This window comes from Aquila chrysaetos, chromosome 7, assembly GCF_900496995.4.
Source record: "Aquila chrysaetos chrysaetos chromosome 7, bAquChr1.4, whole genome shotgun sequence".
In the NCBI taxonomy this organism is placed as follows: domain Eukaryota; kingdom Metazoa; phylum Chordata; class Aves; order Accipitriformes; family Accipitridae; genus Aquila; species Aquila chrysaetos.
Window position 1 is genome coordinate 631,765 of NC_044010.1, and position 22,222 is coordinate 653,986.

General features: G+C 44.2%; 1 protein-coding gene across 1 annotated transcript in view; it reads right to left on the reverse strand.

Moving 5' to 3' along the window:
* The window catches only part of EPHA1 (EPH receptor A1), a 34,966-nt gene extending 23,825 nt beyond the window's left edge, over positions 1-11,141 (reverse strand). The window contains exons 1-2 of the mRNA XM_030020630.2: positions 10,837-11,141; positions 7,525-7,592 (exon numbers count right to left, since the gene is read on the reverse strand). Coding sequence (XP_029876490.1) covers positions 7,525-7,592; positions 10,837-10,903 — 135 coding nt within the window. The 5' untranslated portion in view covers positions 10,904-11,141. The remainder of the gene's footprint in view (positions 1-7,524; positions 7,593-10,836) is intronic.
* Positions 11,142-22,222: the final 11,081 nt, after the last annotated feature.

The following is a 22,222-nucleotide window of genomic DNA, read 5'->3' on the forward strand; positions in this document are numbered from 1 at the left end:
ACAGCGTACCTGCGCTGAGCAAGTGCATCTCTTTCCCATCTAATTTGCAACAGAATTCAGAGTGCTATTTTAATCCCTGAAACCTCTTTCTGAAGCAAAATCACACGGCCCCAAAACAGCAATCTTTTTCAGCAACAATATGTCACTGGTGTGCCAAGCCTGAAACCACCTAGCAGAGGATGCACTGCTGAACAGTTTCTGTCTCCTTCCCCTGGCAGCACTTTTGCCTGTGGAGTCTCTTTGACTTTTGTACAGTAGCATTTGCATGCTACCATGATGAAAAAAGCCTTCCTGGAATAGATTCAGAGTTGAAGGCAGTTGTACATTACAGGTTCAGCTGTACTACATTCTTAGCGTAGTGCCTCAGAGGAAAGACTGTGACAATAGAGACATCTTGCTGGTACCTGCCATGATCTGATGAACAGCTTCTCTCCAGCTAAAATACATCTGACAAAAATCTGTCAGCTAGACCAGCCAGTCAAAAATAGCAGCACCACAGTAGTGTTTTGGCAGTATTCCAGAATGAAGTTTCTCTGACCCTTCACTGAAAGTTTCTCAATACTCTTGCAAGTTCTTTTGCTGGTGTGGAAGACAATTTAGATGGCGATGATGAAAGAAGGGACATCTAGACACTTAACTTCGTGAGTCCCCTAACTTTAGATCTGAGAACAGCAAAGAGGCTGCTTTTATTTCTTTGATCGTTTGGCAATGGTCAGGGGAGTTTGATTTCATCACATCATCACGGAGTCTTTGACACAACTGAACATAGAAATGATGTTTACTTGTCTGCAGGTGGGATGATACACTTTTCCCCTGCAATGATCCATTGATTATTTTCAGGGAGGAGCAACCGCGCATTATGTAATTACTTGTCCTTTAGGGCACTAGCACATAGGTCTCCATCGCACCCATCTCCTTCCAATTTAACTTGTACTCAGGTTCTTATGGGAAGATAAGTTGCTAATGTGAGCCACAGAGCTCCAGCGCATTGATTACAGAACCTGTTTATCAAACCCAGGTTCTGCTGTCTGATCATTCTCTGAACTGTCTGGCCACATTAAGGTCTTGCATGAAAACAGTTCTGGTCACAACAGATGCTACTAGGTAAGCGATGATATGCTAGTCCAACATTTCACCTAGCTATTTGGGAACACTTGTTTTGTATACACCTATTTTGCTAACACCCACTAACAATACCAATAACTACAAGGACGGGAGTGGAAAATAAGATGGTGTATCTTAAGAGTTCAGAATTCATGGCTAAAGTCTTATTACCAATAAAGCAAATGTTAGCTCTCATGTTATTTTTATGCTACATTGTACATCGCATAGGATCCATTGTAAATGGAAGTGATTTTTTTTTTTTCTCCAAGGCAAAGGGCTTTCTATGGTGTGAGTTACAGTTTTGTATGGTGTGTCAAGTATGCTTCCAGTATTTACAGTGAACCTGGGAAATGAGTCTGATGGCGATGGGCAATACTTGCTCTGTTTGTATAGGTTCCTTTTAAAGATGGATCAGGTGGAATCCCAAACAGGGACAGGGTAATTGTGCCTTTTCTTTGAGATGATCAAACCTACGTGGAGAAAAGAAACTGCAGGAGATGGCAGCATGTCACAGTGGGGAGCTGGCAGGCTCCAGGTCAAGCATAGAAAAGCCAGAAACTAGGCCTTAGAATCAATAGAAATAACCGTCCAAGAAATCAGAGGGAATAGGCACATTTTTCTGCAGCTCTGCCTCTGAGATGGTAAGAATCACACTTCAAAGCATAGGTCCAGCCAGCAAAGACACAGCAGGCAACAAAAGATATAAAGCCGTTCCTTTCTAACCTGCCTGGCTGCACACACACCAGTATTTTGGTTGGTATTGCAATAAAAGTTGTTTTGTTTTTTATTTTAAACAGCCTGTTAGTCTTCTCGGAGGACCATGCTATAGGCAGACTCATCTCAAAACTCCAGCTGACTTGTGGTGCTTTTGTGTTGACACGAGGAAGTTCAGCGAGCCTTGTCCACTCTCATTCAACAGCTATAAAAGGGTGAATCAGCTTCCTGAGGCTGCCAGGCAACAGTGCTGTCATCGCTGTAGTGCCTGAGCAGCTGTGCTGACGAACGTCTCGGTTGTATCGCATCTTCGCTCTGGCTCACAACATGGTCTTTTCTGCCCTTCGGGTCACAACGCAGCGCACCAGCCGAGGCTGCTGCTTGGGTCTGTGGCAGTGACTTCATCCGAGGCTACCTGGCTGGTGGCTCATGCGATCTGGTCTACAGCAGAGCTATTAATTTACACTTCACTTCCTCTCAGCTCACTTTTTTTATTCCCTCTTCTCACCCCTCTGAGTAAAGTATACCTGGATATGCATAGCTTTTTTTTTTTTCCTTCCCTCCCAAATCCACACAAAATAACTAATTTTCACTTAACAGAATAGCATCAACAAGTATCTCCACCAGTCTGCATATCAACAGCAGCACCAGGGCATGTCAGGACATGACCCCGAAGCCAGAGCTGTTCCCATTTCCAGTTAGTTGTTGACTTTACTAAGCGTTTGTCCCTAATTTCTACACAGATCCTGTTCGCTTGGAAGAGCTAATCCTCTATGCCTGATACTTAAGCTGAGAGCAGCCTGAGGTATATACTGCTACTTTATTCCAGGTTCAGAGGTGATTACATCCATTTGAGTTAGATCTTGAAGGACATGCATTGTCAACAGTTGTGGGAAGAGGTGCACATAATAGCATTTCTGATAATTATTTTGCACACCACCTTTGGATGCTACAAAAAGCTGACTGGCTGAGACTTGTTCCAGTCAGTAAGATACCAAGAAGTCTGATTAAGTGAACTGCCCAGGTTTAATGAAATAGGAGTGCTGTGCTGGAATCACTTGCAGGTTGAGGGCTGTGTGGCCCACAACACTATCATCTCCTTCATGACCAGGCCTATCTGCCTGAGCAGAAGTGGTGGAAACAGAAACCAGCCATCAGCTGTTATTATCATCTGGGACCTCTTAGTCTGGTGGAACGCAGCCTCGCCTTGCTAGAACCTGAAGGCATATAAACATTATCATGTGGTCACTGATATAAAAGTTGCTGACAGGTCACAAGTACTTGATCTAGCCTATCACCTAAAGAAAATAATTAGGCAGTGTAGAATTTGTACTATGCCTGGGATTTAATAGGAAAATAACAGCATAAAAAAAAAATAAAAATCTGACCACTGGTTCACTGAAATTGCATTCACATAGCTTTTGCAGCTGCTGTGTTCATAATCAGACCTCTTGTGAAATGTGGGGTGCAGAACTGCACAAGAATTACATAATTTCCAAAGTTTTTCAAGTGTTTTTGGAGCCACAATAGTTGCAGTTAGTGGCTATTTATGAACAGCCTCCGGGATACATTAGGTCACTGGGATTAAATGCACATCCTTAGTCCTGTGTGAAGGTAGACTTTGGAAGACATGAGCAGATCAGGTGCCACGCACACTGGGAGACGTGGTAGAAAGTTTGAAACTGATAGCAACACTTTGAAGTATGTGCGGAAGCAAGCAAGTGTATGAAATAGGCAGAAAAAAAATTACGTCCTCCACTTCACCATGCACAGGAGATTGAGAACGATGGCAGCCTAGAAAGGAGACTAAGAAAATCATCTGGAAGCTTTAATACTACTATGATCCATGCAGGAATATAATTTGGGAAAAATAAGCTCCATAAACCAGCTACCTGTTGAGAACTGAGCATTGCTGAACCTTAAATATGTAATAAATACGACAATTTGGCAATTAGTGGCAGCAGCAGTCACGTGATTTCTGAAATAACAGATATCCGATTTAAAACCAAAGTTACTGTGAAAAAGGACTCTTACAAGCAAAGGCAGCTGTAGAACTGGTGAAAGCATGCCTCCCAAGAAAACATACCAGCTAAAAAAGAACAAAAGTGTCTTTAATTTACAATCCATTTGACAGCATAGAGACAGAAAGCCATATCGAGAGGCCCAGTATGCAGCATCATACAGTACAAATGGCTAGGAATAAAGTAGTCACATATACTCATGCAGGTATGACTGGATTATGCAAATACTATTCACATAGACAAAAAGGAAATTGGAAATAGTGGACAAAAGGAAAATTTCAAGATAGGGCCACAAACTGGGGGTGAAATAATCATAGCAACTAAAGACAAATATTGGATTGCCCAATATGTTGTATCATAGGCCTACATAAACTGATGCAGAAAATCCACAGGAACAGATATTACAGAGTTCAAAAATTAAATCAGGTAAAACTGGAAGGACCTTTTGTGCCTGGGCTAAAAATTCAATGTACAAACAATGCAGAACTATCACATAAACACAGAAAGATTTAGGTGGGAAGGGACCTTTGGGTCTCTACTCTAAGCCCCTGCTCACACAAGGCTAACTTCAAAGCCAGGTTGGGTTGCTTAGGGCCTTGTCTATTAAAAGCAAAACGCAAGAGGATGACATGACTCCTCATCACCACCAGTTCAAAGCTGATGCAATTTTGAAAGCAAAACAGAGATAAGTAACTTTTTATACTGTTACTTTACAAGCTGCCAAGAAGCAATGCTGCTATGCCTGGTAACTGAATTTGTTCATGATAGGATTTGAGAAGTCTTTTTTGGACAGTTTCAGTGACTTCTGAAATCAGTTCAGGTAGCCAGGCTGTTTGTGCAGCGTGGGAAGCCTTAAAGAAATGTCAGAGCAAGTAAATTCCGGACTCCTGACACCTTCAAAATGATCATCATTAGCTCTCTAACACATGTTAAAAGATGGGAATCTAGCACTAGTACTGTAATACACTTCCCCATGCCCAGCTGGTATTGCTGTCTCAAAACTTCAAAGACAAAAAATTTATCAAGAAATTTGTTAGATGATGAGGGGGTGGGGGTGGTAAGGTAGATAAGAAAGTGGTTATAGGAACTACAGTCTGCCTTTTTAAGGGCGTAGTTTCCAATAGTAGCGTAAAATGAATGAAACCCTTTCTAAACAGCTACTAACTACAAAGCAAGCTAGCACAAATCTTTTAGCAAACAAACTTCTAGGAACACTTTACTTAAAGTATGGACACTTTCACTTGAAGACTACCTTTAAGCTTAGGCAAGACTTCACTGCCAGTTAAGGTACTGTAGAAGTCCAGAAAAATGACCCATGCTGTCCAAAACTGACTGGTATACAGCTCGGTGTTCTTAGGCTGAGCGTGTTAACAGAAGCATTGTCTAGACTGGATGCAGACCAGGTCTCACCGTGAAACAATCACACATGGCAAGCCACTTCATCCATTGTCATTTGCTAAAAGTGAGGAGAAAAAGCTGTAATTCTGCCTCCACAGAATTATCCAGCCTCTTCTGGGCCACGCCTCAGAGACCTTGTCTGTATAAAGCATGAAAATTCCTCACAACAAATTCCTCCTCTGTGTGATAAGCATACTGACACAAATCCAGCTCACAGGTGGGAGATCTCTGGCATCTGAGGTTAGGTACAAGTAGCAGTGTTACTTGAAATACACCCTTCAACTCTGTATGCAATACAGCTCAGATGTTTCCGGCCTGTTACTAATTAAGCCAGTCAGACTATTCAGTATTAATCTTTGCTCTTTTATGTCAAAAAATGTTCTGAATTTATCTCAGTTCTCCTTCAAACATATTTACTCCTTCATTTTGGAAGAATGGTTTCAAAAACAGTTGTTCAAAGGTCTGATTCCAAGAGAATTGCACATTGTTCCCTTTTTGCTTGTGGCAGTTTGTCAGCCTTCCACCTAACAGTTATTGGGAAATGACGTAATTAGACAAATCCCTGCAAAAGAGTTGCTCATCAGGAGTCAGTCAATCTGCTCTTCATCCTCTGTTAGTTTATCAGTCATCAGCATCCTTACCTATTAGCTCAGATTGATCTCAGGCCATGTTTTCCAGCATCTTCTACAATTCCCGGTTACAACTACTATATTTTAAATATAAGTACTTTAAAAAGCAGGTATCGCACAAGCAGAAGGGTGTGCCAACTCCTAGCACTGCTGTGAACCTACTGTACAAAAAATCAGATGTTCTGTAACAAAGGTTTTGTCTTCTTTCTATCAGATTATTTTTAGAATGCACTTTTCAGTGTTTTTCTCCAATCTCTTCAAGAGGCTGACTTCATCCTGAACATGCCTGGAGCCTAGTATTGGGTTAAAATTACCACACAGACAGTTGGGCACAACAAAAGGAACAATGGGCAAAACATGATCTACATGTATGTCTCACTAGGGCACCTCTTTTGAATAGGGTATAATAATAATAATAGTAATAACCAAAACAGCTGTACTAATGAAACAAATGCAGTTAGGCCAGTACAGGAGAACCTCACTGTCTGGCTCTAGTTCACCCAGCAAGACTACCAGGAGGAAGAGGAGGCTGGGGTGAATTTAAACCAGCCACAGCACATTACAGAGGAAAGTTATGAAAATGAGTTAGGAACAGGCTGAACGCAAGTCTATTTTAAAAGCAGCAAGGGTAAAGACTCTTATTCCACAGGAGAGCTTGGGGCTTGCTAGAAAGATAAGAGCATGGATGAGGAACTGGAGCTATGTATTAACATACATCCTTCTAATTACTGCCGCGTAGTCCCTGAATTCCCTTTTCTTTGTGCCTTCCCTCCACCACTCCCACAGTCCTGCTGTTACAAAAGAAACCATCTTCGATAACGTAGGTTGTGACGCTAGAGGGGCTGCTCAACTGTACTGCATACAAAATAGCTGTACTTGTACAAAAATAGCTGAGAGCTCAGCTGTCTTTTGGGGTCCAATTTTGCAGTGGTTTCAGAAGTAGATTTTGAAGCACTTCCATCAACTCAGTTTTACAGTTGTGAAACAAAGGGAAATGCCACTCTCATCAGCTGTGTGGGCCAAACATAGCATTAGGGCTGGGCATAAAGTCCTAGAACCTTGCAGCCCACCCAGTAGGCCAGATTGCTGGCCCATGAGTTAACAATTATTTCTTCAGTCAGCTGCTGAGTTAAAAAATGTGTAACTGAATCATTCAGTTTAGTATTCAAGAGGAAAAAAGACAGAACAACTTTAAACAGACAAAGATTCTAAATTCTTGAGAGACTGGAGACAGAAATACTTCTGCCATGGCAATTTGCCTGGAAAAGGAGACATAAAATGTATTTGTACCATGTTAGAATGAAAAACTGGGTGACGATTTTATTTTTTTCCTTTTTCTCCATTAAGTTTTATTACTTCATGGAAACAATATATTTCAAGGACACGTTTAATCACTGAGAGCTACTGGAAGCCAATAGGCATCAGAAGAACTACTGGAAGTCAATGATGCATCAGTCCCCAAACAGCTGGCTAGTGGGTGAGGCTGCAGAGGTGAAGGGGATGCAAGGGAGAGAGACTTACAAAGCATACAATGTCCAGGAGAGGGTGGAGCTGCAGAAGCCCGATTTTGGGAGGCAGGGTGAGATTTCAATTTGGATTATGCTTTTCCATCATTTAGTACTCCCAGTGGCTCCCCTTCCTTGAATGTGTGTACTCACCCCTACTTCTGGAGGGTCTGGAAGCCAGCCCAGTTCACCCTGCGCAGTGCTGGTGTCCAGCAGATCCACTGAAAACCAGAAGAAGGAGGAAAAAACAAAACAAAACAAACAACTCAGTGACCCAATTCATATGGCCCATGGAATGGCTTCATCCTCATTTTGCCACAGAAGGCAAAGCCTGCACTGCCTCTCTCAACCCCACATCCTTTGTGACCTTTCATCTCCAAAAAGCATGGCTAGAGGAAGGATGGGAAGATACAAGACAGTGTAGCTAGTCAGGAGTTAAAAGGTCTTCCTCATACACGAGACCCTCTCCCCTTCCACCCTCCTCTCAAGTAATACCCACACACATCCAAAAAATGCAACCCTGTCAAATTTTTCCACTTCCTAAAGCTGTCCCAAAATGGGAGCAGGAGGCTGAAGCCTATTGAAACGGGAACCCAGCATTAGCAGCTGAACACATCTTTCCTCCAAATAGGAAGGCAGCAGACAAAATGGATGAAGAAGCAGGCAATCACATAAATTACCAAACACAAAAGATCAATCAGTGTCACCCAGAGGTACTATGTGGTGCTTGAAACTCAGTGGGAAAGTACGGAGGCAGTGTGAAGCTGCAGAAGGGACTTTCCACTGTCGCTGTACCCAAAAGCCATGAGATGCATCAGTTGTTCAAACTGCTGAGCCCTCTCCCTCTGACCCAGGCTGTCCACCGGCTGATGGTGGCCTAAAAATCGTTTCACTCTCTCCCCCCCGCCGACTGTTTTAGCCACGACAGCAAGAGAATAACGGCTCCCAGGCATAGCTTTGCCACCTCTTGCAGAATTGCCCTGCACGGCTGCGTTAAGCCTTGGCTCCTGGAGTCATGTGACAAAGAAGAAAATCAGTGGTGTGTTCATTTTTAGCCCTTGAAGAAATCTGAAAATGTGATCAGAGTTTGCCCTCGAGTCCTGATCTGAAGAGAAGTTAAAAGTGTATCAGTTTGTAGGCAAACCAGGAGAAGAGAGAGGAGGAGTTGGAATAAGTCGTACTGCTGGATGTGCAGCTTCATGCCTGCCTTTGGGTCTGCCGGTGCTGCCAGAACAGACTACTGGTTTCAGTGCACCTATCGCAGCCCCAGCTTGGGAACGCAGGAAACAGGAAAAATTCCCTGGATTCCCTTTTAGATTCCTATGGGTGTATTCAGAGGGGTCATTTCTAAACATCTCAGAAAAGAATTTGGGGGTGAAAGGTAGGAGGGGGAAAATATTTAAATGGCATTTAAATAACCAGATTTCCTCCCCCTCATCTGACTGCTTTACAAATACTGCCTGCCAACTCTAAGTAATAGAGTGTAAAGTGCAGATCAGCAAGAGTCCTGTGGAATGAGGAAGCAGGCTGTGGGCCCAGAGTCAGAGATAAGAGGGATTGCACTGCTGTTCTCACCTCTGAAACACCCTTTCAGGATTGGGAGAAGGGAAAAGCAGGAATCCAGGTTTTGCAAGTTCGCAGTGTTCACAGCATGGTCATATGGCAAAACCTTCCCAGCCACAGACTCCCCGTCCAGACAAGGCTCCTCACCCGCTTCCCTTCTGCTCTCAATCTCTCTATTTGAGATACTGTTCTTGTGTTGTTGTCTCCAAAAACTCCCAGGGTGAGGTAGCCTGTCCTTCCAGAACCGTCACCCAGATAATATCTATCCCACGCACTTCAGGCCTGAAGCAGTGATGTGCAAGTGAGAGGGGCTGCATGGCAAGTTCTAGCAGAGCAAGGGAAAAGGAACTCAGAAGCAGCCGGGATGGGAACCTTGCAGAGCCCATGTACCATGCCGCTGCACTGCCAGCGGCAGCTCCTTCACCTGCCCAGTGCCCACTGGAGGGGACGAAGTCCATTCTCAAGAAGTACCTCTCAAAGTGAAAGCCACAACTGGGATTCTCCAAGGAAAGGGAGAATGAGTCAGCAAGACTACAAGAGCGCAGGGAATACGAGTACTCGGGGGCTACGAGCTCTTTGGTTGACAGGCTCGCTGCTAGGACTCTCACGTGGCTGTCCAGCCACATGGGAGGAGGTCTCCCCCAAAAGAAGAAAGACTTCAGATAAGAGAGGACGCCGGGGAAATGAGCTGTTACCAGATAGACACATTAAGGAAGAGTGGATCACAGACACAGCCCAAATGAGATGGCTAAGATAAGGGAGAAGCTGGCAGAGAAGTCCCCGAGTGCTACTGCCAGCTACTGGTCACACACCTATAGAAACCAGAGCCTGTGTAGCGCTACCTTATATTACTTCTCACCTAGACCGGCCTTCTCCACAATGTCTGCTAGCTGCATCCACGTAGCTGGATCCTCAGTACAAACGTGCTTGTCAAGAACGCTTTAAAAGAGCACTCGGCACTCGCAGAGTCTGAGGTGAGCCCATGGCTGAACTGCCAGTTATGACTAAGTCCTCTCCATCGAGAGCCTGGAGCAGCAAAGGAGAAGGCTGTCCTTGGGACAGAAAAGCCCCAACACCTCTCACCATGCAAAACAGAGACTAGAAGTCTCTGGCAGGAATTAACTGCAGGAGGAGGTAGGGAAGAGAACAGACATTTACTCTTCCTCACCTCTCTGTTAAAAATTCCCATTCCTCAGATGTTTCATAACCACCGTGCAACTGCCAAGATGGAAGCAAAAAAAAAAAAAAAGATCACTACATCTAATAAAAGGGACTAAGTGGAACAGAGAAGGGAAGCAAGGGAGTCTCAAGAGCTGGAGGAGGCAGTTGCGAAGCCCAGCTCTACCTTCCAACGCTGGGGTAGGTGAAAGAGACTGTCTCACCTTCCAAGCCTCCGAAAAAATGACTGTCCTCTTGCTCACAAGGGTTAACTCCCAAGAGGGCTTCCTGAGGAAACTGCGGGGGTGTTGGCGGGGAGTGGGGGGGAACTTTCTGAGTTTAAACTTGTTATCTGCAACGCTTGTGTTTAAGTTTAAACGGAGTTTAAACTTGTGTGTTTAAACTTGTTATCTGCGTTTAAGGCAAACAGAGGCAGAATTCTCTTGGATCACTGGATATGCAGAGCCTCTTGTGCTTCACCTGGGAGGGGGAGAACATACCAGGGCTCAGCCCAGCCAGGCGCCAAGACTCGGACGGGGTTTGCTCCTGCCGCTCGCCCCCCCACCCGCGCTCCCCAGACACCCCGGTCCCGTCCCCAGCTCCCGCCGGGCGGGCTGTGGCGTCCCCGGGGCCCCACGCGTGTCGGGCAGGCCCCCCTTCCCAGCCCCTCGGGGGGGTCCCTGGCTGCCTGCCCGCCCCGCCCCGCCCCTCCACGGCCGAGGGCGCAGCGGGTCCCACGCTTACCTTCTTTCCCCGGCACCTCGGGGGGAAGGAGAGCCCAGAAGAGAAGCAGCCCGAGGGAGAGCGCCATTCCGCCGCTCCAGCTCCTCAGCCCCACGCCGGCTGGAGAGGGGGGCTGGCTCCCAGCCCCTGCCCGCTCGCCCGCCTCAGGCCTCCGAGCCTCGGCCCCCGCTCGCCGGGCATGAAGCTCCGCCGCAGCCTCCGGACGGGAGCGCACACATTGCACAACCTCCCCGCCTGGCCCACAGTTATGATGAAAGATCAAGGCAAGTGGGTGGAGAAGCCTTACTGCCTTTACCTGTTTTAAAGGGGCTGGTCACAGACTTCCCATCTGGCAGGCAAATAAACCCACCTTCAAGGCAGCCACCTTTTTCCTGGGAGCCTCCCTCCACCTTTGCTCCAGTCCCGTAAGAGGCTCCCGGTTGCCACCTCCCGGCCAGCCCTCGCCACCGTCCCCGCTCTTGCTCCGCCGCCGGCCCCGGGGCTTGCCCGGGGCGGGGGGGGGGGGGCTCGGCGGGGAGCCTGGTCAGGGCTGGCCCCCGCGTCCCTCCCGCCGAGGCTCAGCGGTAGCTTTCAGGGGTGAAAAGAGCCCAGGCGCTGCGTTAGAGACTGCTCGGTCCGCTGCTCTCTGGGATAAGGTGGCTAAAACCTCCGAGCCGTCCTTGCAGCAGCTGCCTGGGGAATCCGGCCGGGCGCAGCGGCAGCGGACCGTGTCGTTCCCCAGGCTGCGACAGCAAGTCACAGAGCGATAGCCGTGCCGCTTTGTCCGGCAGAATTACTGTTTTCCGTCTAGTAAGCTCCTCGGCATCGACGGAAGGTGCCTGCTTTTCAGTTAAAAAAATCACGGGAGAGGAACTGAGCCAGGAGGATTCATTCTCTCTCTATGCAGGAAGACCTCATGGGACTTTTAGTTTCCTTCCTGAGGGACATAAACATGAAAGAACTTGCTTTTGCTGCACCTCTTCTGCCATTCATCAAGGGTGTTACTCCCACCCGTACACAGCGGTTACACCCCTCCCCGTAACGTACAGATGGCATTATTCCTCCACCTGCTGTAAGGCTGCATTCCTCCTGCTCTCTTCCTCCTCCCCAAGGAAGGCGAAAGAAAGGACTTTGTCAGGGTGCCTAGAGAAGCTGGGGGATCGCCATCCTTGGAGATGTTCCAGACTTGCCAGGACACAGCCGTGGGCAACTCACCTACCTCTGGAGTCAGCCCTGCTGTCAGCAGGGGTTGGGACTACAGACCTCCCGAGGTCCCTTGCATCTAAATCCTTCAGTGAGTTCTGTGATTCTCCATCCATACATGTTGGAAAACCAAAATCTATCCCAAGAACTTTGAACACAGGCAAGAGAAATCTGAGAACAAATGGTTAAAATACTAAGCTTTAAATTTTACATAGCACATGAAGTGAAAGTTCCCAGTACAAATAATTCAAATGTTAATGTCGTTCAGAGTAGTTATATCTTAAATTTATTCCAGTTTAATCCTGTCTAAAGTGCTCTTTCTCAGTCTACGGTGCTAAGTCTCAAATTTTTATGCTCACCTTTCCTCCACATTTGAATGACTTCCGTTGCAGCACCAGTATAAGTTTTTCTTGTCTGTGTCCCATACCTTGAATTTGCACTAGTGGAATGTATCCATTTCAGTCTTCATTTGTACAATACTGTGCCTTTTTCAGTCTATGATGTAGCAGTGGGGCAGATGGACCAACAACTGACTTCTCCTTTGTGATGGGACAACATAGGCGAGGCCTACAGACACATGAAATGGAAAAGAACCATCTGCAACTGGAGGGTAAAGCTCTAGGGCAGCTCAGCAGCTCATATCCTTCCTAAGGGAAAAAAATAAATCAGTGTTGCAGCCTTACATTCAGTTCCTCAGGGCTACCCAAGTTTGCATCTGTAGAATCTCAGAAGTGCCAAAGCTCTGGGGTGAAGAAGCTGGGGATGCTCTGTCTCTGTTTCATTAGTGGGCAGATACTCAGGACATTTGTTCTAAGCTATTTGGAATAGGCAGAGGCAGATTTACTAGGGCTTATTGGAGAAGACGGCCTAAAAAAGATTTACTTTCTTTTTCTCCCCCTTGTAGTGTTGGCTGATGGGGGTCAGAAATTGGGGTATTCCAGATGACGGTGGTCAGAAATCATATGTACTGCTTTGTTGTTTTGTAGATTGGAGTTCACCTACTGCAGCTCCCAGTCAGAATGTGTACAATGGTAGTCACACAAAATACCATCTAATGGTACAGCAAGATGAAGATCTGCAGCAAATGTGTAAACAAGTAGAAGCACAAAAAAGTAGAAACCCCAAATGCCTGGAACTTTACTGATATCTATAAAAGCTCTGCCGCATTGCTTTGCCATGTGTCCGCTGCACCAAAATGCAGATCCAAAGGGAAAAAGAGGGTATCTACACAGAGGCTGTACTCAGTACAGTGGAGTACTACATGTGAATTATTCATACAAGTCTGCTGAGTATTTCATTGACAGGATCCTTTTGCTTGTGCATCACAAGACTGGATTCTGTCTTTGTAAACTGTCGGACAAAACTAATTCCCTGAGTGTCTAGTGCAAAAAAAACCCCAACAAACAAACAAACCTGAAATAACTTAATTTCAAAAAATCTTTATCTTTACAATCATATTCTATGATTCTATGATTTACACCTCCACAACCTTTTCACTGTGATGTTTTCCCAGTAAGCTTCTCATCTCCGGCACGCTTTTTGATGGTAAGAAGATAACTGCATCTTTTAAATTCACTCTCAGCATGTCTTTGGGCTGAATCTCATCCTGTGTTTTTCTAGTCCCTCTGAGTATTTCTGAATCACAGGGCATATGTTTTCCTTCCATTTCCCAGTGTCCTGTTTTGTGTATTGCTGAGATTAGGTATCTAGCTGGAAAACATCACTACACAACACACCTGGGCTTTCCTCCCACAGATATGTGGGCTTGTGGTGAGGGAAGTGAGGAGGAATGGTATGCACCAGGTCTTGTCTTGATGTACTGTTGGGACAGTCAAAGGGCACTCCCAATCTGAGTTGGGACGTGCTTCTTTTGAACTGCAGTTCAGACAGAACTCTTTCATATGTTTCTTATAAATTGTTTACTGTGGTTGCTGCTCCTCACATTTTAGAAAGAGCTATGAGTTTCACCATTGTGCTGTTAAATGTCCTTCTAGATGATGAACGAAACTGAACCTAGAAACAATCTCTGGAGTTCCTCACTTGATATTACTTCCCAAACTATCAAAGCATCCCTTGGGTATCGATAACTTGAATCTGTGCATCTTGAACTGGCTTTCAGTAAGGTGTTATAGTAACCTAGGTGTATAGGGCTCCCGGGGTCCCCATCACATTCTGCAACAAGCCCTGCTTCAGCCTAAAGGAGGAACTTGCCCTTGTTCTGTGGCCTCTGATTCACTCCTTTTATCCACTATCTCTACAACTCTAAGAAAAATCCATGGCCACTCTGTAGAGCATAGGGGACACTCTGTTTTGATGTTTCATTCCCTGTAAAGAATTTGTGCTCTCTCTCTCTTACTCTCACCTCTGTGAACACGTTTAATATTCTAGTGTTTTCTTTTTTATCTTGGAAAGTTTTCTGGCTCTACTCCACCAGCAATTATCTTAGAATATTTCAAACAACTGACTTCAGTCAGTTTTTCTGCAGAAAATAGACTCCTACCATCTAGTGGTTTAAGCTGTTAAATTAGTTTTTTACATGGACTTTTTTTATTCAGATTCAAACTTTATTTTAAACTCCTACAAAGGAGCACAAGTGACTCCTCTTGATCACAAAGTGGTCACCCCTAGCTTAGGGACTTGAGGACTTGACTGCACAAGTAGTCAAGCTGGTTATCTTTCTCCCCTGAGGAGAAGAACAAGGGCAAGGGAACGAATGAAGCTGATAGAGATAGGGTGTAGATCTGGGGTTTCATTCCCAGTAGAAGCAGGGGACACTCCCTCACTCTTCCTCATGTATCCAGAGAGAAACACCCTTGGAGATGTGCAGGATTTGCCTGACCAAGGCCCTGAGCAACCTGACACAGCTTTAGCATTAACCCTGCTGTGAGTAGGTATTTGGGCTAAAGACCTCCAGTAGTCCCTTCCCATCTTAATCTTTTTTCTGATTCTGTTCATCACCGGTAGATGAACAACCATGTCTTCTTGCCACCAGGAATGTAGACAGCTCCTTACCTGGGCTCCAGTCAAAACAAGAGGGCAGCTGCCCGTATGTATTCTCCACCGAACAGAGATGGTATACCACTGGGAAGGACATGGACATGGACGAGAAGTCCAGTATCCCTGCATAAAACTCCACTTACTTGTTCATCAGCAACATACTCATAGGTGTTTCTCTACCTACTGATGCTCTGGCTGGACACCTAATGAGGCACAGAAGCGTTATTTCCACTGTTGGCTGAACTGCAGGCTTTCTGGCTTTTGTCTCTTGATAAGTGATCCTGCACGTGGTCTGCCATGCTCTTATCGGGCTTGCAAAACAGGAGTAAATTAAATTATTGTACCATCCTGAAAATGAGGAGGAGGGGCTTTCTTTTCCCCAGAAATTACCTGAGAAAATTCTCTTGCCTTCATATCCCGGTTCTGCTCCCTGTGGTGGCCCAGTGGGTGCGGAGCCCGAGAGGTCCCAGCTGCCTCAAGGTGCTGTGGCAAAAGCAGAGAGCAGCCCACGCCACCCATCAGGACCATGCGTAGTTTAAGGGTGTTGCCATCAGTTTTGTCTGGTGATGGCTGGGATTTTGTTTCTTTCCATGTTAACACTTTTGGTCAACAGTGAAGCCATTAGAGACTGAGGGACCTATTGCAAAAAGAAAAAAAATGTAAGCAAAACAGGGCTTCGCTTATGTTAAGATGCAACATTTTGGATAGACAAGTAGAAAGCAGTGCAAACCCAGCCATAATATAATCTGATTCATATTCCCATTCATAAAACTGCCCTAAGTGGTACAAGTCTGGGTCACAAGAGTTACTTTCTAATAGATGTTATAGCACATTATATACTTATAAGTCCAAAAAGTGCAGTTCTACACTTACCACTCTTCTTCGAGAGCATATTCTTCCTGGGCACATGTAAAGATATTTATTTATCTTGGTGGCATTAAGTTTTCACTTTTTTATTACTTCTATTACTGACCTCAGGAAGAAAAAAGAAAAAAAAAAAGCAAGAAGGATTCATTTTCTCCTTGAGCATTACTCACACAACAGCATAAAATTTGACCCAGAGAAATTTGATTTCTAGTAGAGATGCTCATGACTTCTTCAACTAGGTTGTAGAAAAATAGGATTATAATATTTTTAGTAATTGAATCACAGCTCAAAATATAGCAATAGTAGTCTCTGCAAGACAAATACATTCCTCTCTGTAATTTTCTGTTCTTTCCCACTCTTGGATTAATTATGCTCAAGTGTGAAAATACCTCACCAACATTGAAAAAAATCATTAACATTAATAACAGGTAGGAAGCAGCCATATCGCTCGTCACCTTGATAGTGTGATTTTAAATTTCTTTTTTCTGCACTGACAGCTGAATGTGTGAGTTAATCAATCTTTTAATTTCTGGGAGTTTTAATAGAAATTTTAAAGCTTTTATGTCTGTTTCAAATCTGCGGTTATTTTTATGGTCCTCTTCTTGACAAATTACAGTTGCCTCCATGATCTAAACACTATAAGCTTGCCCTTATTTCTCGCTGTTGTGGCTTAGTCTTAGTGTTGTAGTGTTGCTGTCCTGTGCAGAAATGAAATAGTTGCCACTGCTCACTGCATTAACAACCTATGTTCATCCTGAGTGGTTTCAAAGTTGACATCAAGAGAGGATATTTGAAACAGACACCTTGCTGTCTTGCAGGTGGGAAGAGGGCATCGATTGTGGTAACATCTTCCCAACTCACTGTCAACTCTATTCCCAGTTCAGCTTCCCACTTGATTTTTGAAACTTGAACTCTTAATTAAATCAAAACATGAAAACTAAAATGAATGCTGGGAGCAACTGTAAACCAAAGACACAATAAAACACGACCCAGATTTTAGGAGACCTGATTTTCAGCAGTGACTAGGTTAGAGGCCATATGCTGCTGAGCCATCTGGTCTTCCCTCAGCTTTACATACCAATTTGTAGAACCAGACGGTCTTATATCTTTACATACCAATTTGTAAAACCAGACTGTCTCATATCTTTGCACTTATGCAGGTAAAGCCAAGGGTACACACTGGGTGGGTATTGACCTTCCCATTCTCACTTTTTCCTGGCCTTGTCGAGAAGATAACAGCGCAGCAGGATCTTTAGAGCCAAGAGCTTTAGGTTAGGGATACAATGCTGGAATTATTAATAGCACCTTCAGTCACCTTTTTGATGTGGAGATGATTGCAGAGCAAAGTGAAACTGACTCTGAAACCAAGCAGCCGACATGGAGCTTCACCTCATTCCTCAACTCCACTTTGGTCTCCTGGTTGTTTCTTGTCCTATGTTCCTGGTTGCTTCCTGAGGCAGTCCATTAAAGGGGACTTAAGGAAAGCCTTGCACAACAACCCTGTTGGAAAATAAAAAGCTTTTAGAGTCTAGAAATTTTTGCTTCTGGGGGTGTCCTGGTTTAACCCCAGCCAGCAAGTAAGCACCACGCAGCTGCTTGATCACTTTCCTGCCCCCCCGCCCCCAGTGCGATGGGGGAGAGAATCGGGGAAAAAAAAAGTAAAACTCGTGGGTTGAGATAAAGACAGTTCAAAAGGACAGAAAGGAAGAAAATAATAATGGTAATGATAATATAATAATAATAAAATAATTGAAATATACAAAACAAGTGATGCACAATACAATTGCTCACCACTCACTGACTGATGCCCAGTTAGACTCTGAGCAGCAATCTGCCCCCCCCCTCCCCAGACAACTCCTCCCAGTTTATATACTGGGCATGATGTCACATGCTATGGCATAGCCCTTTGGCCAGTTTGGGTCAGCTGTCCTGGTTGTGTTCCCTCCCAACTTCTTGTGCCCCCCCAGCCTTCTTGCTGGCTGGGCATGAGAAGCTGAAAAATCCTTGACTTAGTATAAACACTACTTAGCAACAACCGAAAACATCAGTGTGTTATCAACATTCTTCTCCTACTAAACCCAAAACACAGCACTATACCAGCTACTAGGAAGAAAATTAACTCTATCCCAGCCAAAAATAGGACAGGGGGGAAGGGCAGAATATTTAAGCATATTTGTTCCCCATTAGCCTGTTTAAAGTGGTGTGGACTTTATTTTTTTATATCATATAGGATCCTATCAAACTTTATATGCTGGGTAAGTAATTTCATATAATGGCACAAAACAAGCTCAGGAAGGACTCATCTCTCTTCTTCTGTAAATCTTATATCTCTAAATATCTGCAAGAGAAACTCCTATAGCATTCCAACTTTTGTCATACTAAAGTCAATATGGCTATTGCCCTTGGCAGTTGAATGATAAACATAAGGAAAACTGGGGCCTTTTCTCAATAAAGCAAATCACCATCTTTGACAGCTTTTCACCCTCATGATATTAAAGTCCACTTTGTAGATTTAATCCTATCCCCATATCCATTTTCACTGGCTACAACTCCATTGTTGTAAATAGCTGTATTAATTTCACCTTGATGCTTTCCTTCTGCTTCAGATCAAAGGACAAAAGAAGTTATTTGGGTAAATATAGGATTATCTGCAGGTTTTCTAAGCTTTTAAAGAATCCAAAAGAAGGGAGGCTGGTGGACTCACTTTCCATGTAAGCCAGAATGGATAGACTGTGACAACATGACATTGTCAAGGGAAGGTGAATACACTGAAACTTCTTCCATGCTCTTAAAATTGGACTTTCAGCAGAATTTCTACTTCCCTAACCCATAACAGAAACATATCCCCTTAGTAAACTTTTTGCATTTAGACTCCCAGAAAAGTAAGGAAATATTTTTAATGCAAGTGCATTTAATTCTTTTAGGACATTGATTATTTATAGGAACAGTTTTTAGGAAATGTCTTACCTGGATTGCCAGTAAAACACAACAGTGTGCAAAAAAAAGGAGCTTTCACTGGTTTCTTTACACTGAAAAGGAGATTTCACTGGTAGGTAGCACTCAAGATACCACCTTGAAGTATCTCCTTGAGTGAAGGTACCTCTTTGAATGGTATGTACCATTCAAGGTACTGGATCTTGAGTACCCTGAAGGTTATTAAATGTCTCTGCCATCATCCTCCAAGCTGTCTTCATTTCTGAGCACATGGACAGCACTGATGTGATCTTACAGGCCTTACAGGTTGAGGTCTTACAGGTTGAGCTCTGGTGCTCAACCACTGATATGATCTGTGTTCTCATCCAGTGCCTTGCTCAGGGCAGCCTTTACAAAATTAATTGCAAGGATGAATACTCTGGTTTTTGTGGCTGTGTAAACCATGAAGGCATTCTTAGAGATGTCTTAGCTGGTTTCATTGGAAAACTTCATGACACGTGTTTGGCAGATCTCAGGCCTCTGCAAATTTGGTGATGTAGGCACTCTTCTTCCAAGAAAGGACAGGACCATTTGTGGAATGCAGGTGCCCAACTGTACACATACACTGGGGGGGGGGGGGGTCTTGAGACCCTACGCAACCCAAACAGTTATCATACCCATGGAAAGATCCTTGCCCTATCCATCTTTGGTTGGAGGTGGGATATGTACTTGTCTAACTCTGCACTGCCCGACTGGATCCTGCTGTTCCCTGTGAAGTTCTGAAAAGGACTTAGGAATTCCCTTTTCTTTTTTTCTGTGCTCATGCCCTACATCAGGGATGTTGCTGTCTTAATTCACTTGAGCGCTCTCCAGCTCTCAGCGTACAGCGTCAACAGGACTGAAAGAGCCACTTGTAAAGGTGGGTGGGAGTGGAAAAGGGACCTCAGGCAGCTCCTGGCAATTGAAAGATAACATTTAAAAAGAAAGTGGTTCTGATGTCTCTTACACATTGCTGCTGCTCTTACCTCATAAGTGTCCCTCTTCCCACTCTCCTGCCTGAGTCCTCTCTACAGATCTATACAGCAAAGCCCTGCACTCAACACAGCTGGGCATAGGAGAGGGGCCGAGGGTGCTGTGAATGGGTGTGGGAATACTGGTGGGGATAGGATGGAGGATAGGTGGGGATAGTCTTGGCCTCTGGGATATCTCCTCACTCCATTCATCTGCAAGGACATTGGGTGGAGACAGTGTCTTCGCAGAAAGCCTCCACTGCTGCTTGTGCTTCCCTCATGTATCTCAGAACTAAAGAGCTGGGAGTCTAGCCTGGCTGCTGTTTCAGTCATGTCATCCCTGCCAAAGGCATCATCCATATCCTTATAGCGAGGAGAGGTTTGCCGAGGTGCCTCCGATCAGCGGTTGTTCACGAGGAACATCTCTGGTTCAGGACACAGCCCTGCTATCTTCTCACAGGTAGCAGCAGATGATAGTTGTATCTCTGCTATCCCATGCCCACAGCTGCCAGAAACATGTGAGGGCATCTACCAAGGTTTTGACCAGTATTATAAACTTCAGTGTCTTTCTGTCCCTTAGTTTTATTGCCAGGTATTTGAGCATATCGATATCTCCTAGAAGGCAGGTTAGAAAACTCTGCTGTAGAACCCTACTCATCTTGGAAGGGACTTCTGGAGGTCGCTAGTCCAGCCCCCTGCTTGCAGCAGGATTAACTTCAAAGCCTGATTTGACTTGACAGGATTTGGAATTGATGCTTCAGTTTTGTCCTGTGCTCATTACAGTTATTTAATAGTATTTGATTCAAAGTACTTCTCTAATGTACTTCTAAAGTACTTCTCTATTAGTAAGTAATGTGCTTTTATTGAGACCCTCCCCTTCTCATTTTTGGAAGACCTGGCAGGTGATTAAAATGTTCACTACAACTTTGATCATTTTAAATAATGCAGCTCAACCTTTGCTCACAGCAATAATTAGGTATTCATTGACGTGAGAGCCAATATTCTGTGTTAATGTTTTAAGCTGGCTAGACTGTCAACTTGAAGACAGCTTCTAATGTGAGTTTTAAATTCCATATTTCTCTTTTGTCAGATGGCTCCAAGTTAACTTCCTTAGTTACAGTGACAATTTTTTACATTAGTCAAATCCACTTACTGTAATTTTTAATGATTGTAGCCCAGAGAAAGCAAATATCACTCTGCTCTCTCAATCTGCCAAGGAAGAGAGCTGAGGGCAGCTGACGTACTGAAATTCCTTTGGATTAGAGAGAGAAACAGAAACAAGTCTTTTAATTTTTTTCTCAACAATTTGATATGTAAGAGGGGGGTTTCTGAATAATAGGGTCTGTTTGGGGCTTTAAAGAGCCATGGGGGAGGGAAATATTAAATAAAATAATGAAGCTTCTTCTTTTCCCCCTCTTTCTGTCCAAAACTGATCTTCCCTAATTTTTCTGAATCATCCTCTTCCGCCTACATGTAGGAAACACACAAAACAACACTGCTTTGCACCTTTCAGATTCTTATGTCTGCTGCAGTCCAGCAGATTCATATGTCTGCTGTAACTCACTGGTTTTGCTGAAGAAATGACAATAACTGTAGCAGTGGTATTATTAATCTTATGATGATAGATTTCAATACTCCTCAGGCATCCTTATGTATATGATACAGGCTTTCCTGATAAAAGTCATGCGATAAGACCATGTCTTAGCCTTTATGTTGCCATAGGAACAATCCAAACCTAAAGCATCTCACTATAAAAGGAAAGATTGCTTCCTGCAAAACAGGCGTAGGAAAGTCATACTCTTGTCAAATCTATGGCACTTTCATTTTCATTATCTAGAATAATTCAAAGTAAGATGAGTTTACACTAATGATCTTTCCACTTGCGATGGGATGCTGGAGTGCAGCATTCTGCTAAATCTGGAGAAGACCACAGCTTAATTTCGATTTCTTTCTAGGCATGGGCTTTCTTCTTCTAACCTTCCAATGACCCTCTTTAGATTTTTTGTGCTGATAAACTTACCAGTCTGAAATTTTTTATTGACTTCCCAGTTTCCAGTTTCTACTTTCATCTTGATAGAAAAATAATGAAACCAATACAGCAGCTTTAAATGATTTTGTGTTGATCTTTCAATTGTGCTGAGATGACCATGAATGTAAGCTCGAGTATGTATGTGATCACAGAAGCAAGACTGCAAATTGATCAGAGTTCTTCTTCCTCACAAGTCACTAAAGCATTTCCCTTTAGGTAAAGCGTTATGTTAGAGACCTTTTGGTGGTGGTGGTGGTGGTTTTTATGTCTCATAAATGTATTGATGCATGTTGATCTCTGCCTGGATATTTGCCTTAGTGAAGTCTATGGAGAATCTGGTCCAAACATGGTTGTGGGGCTGTTTTCCCACAAGCACATGTTTGTTCTG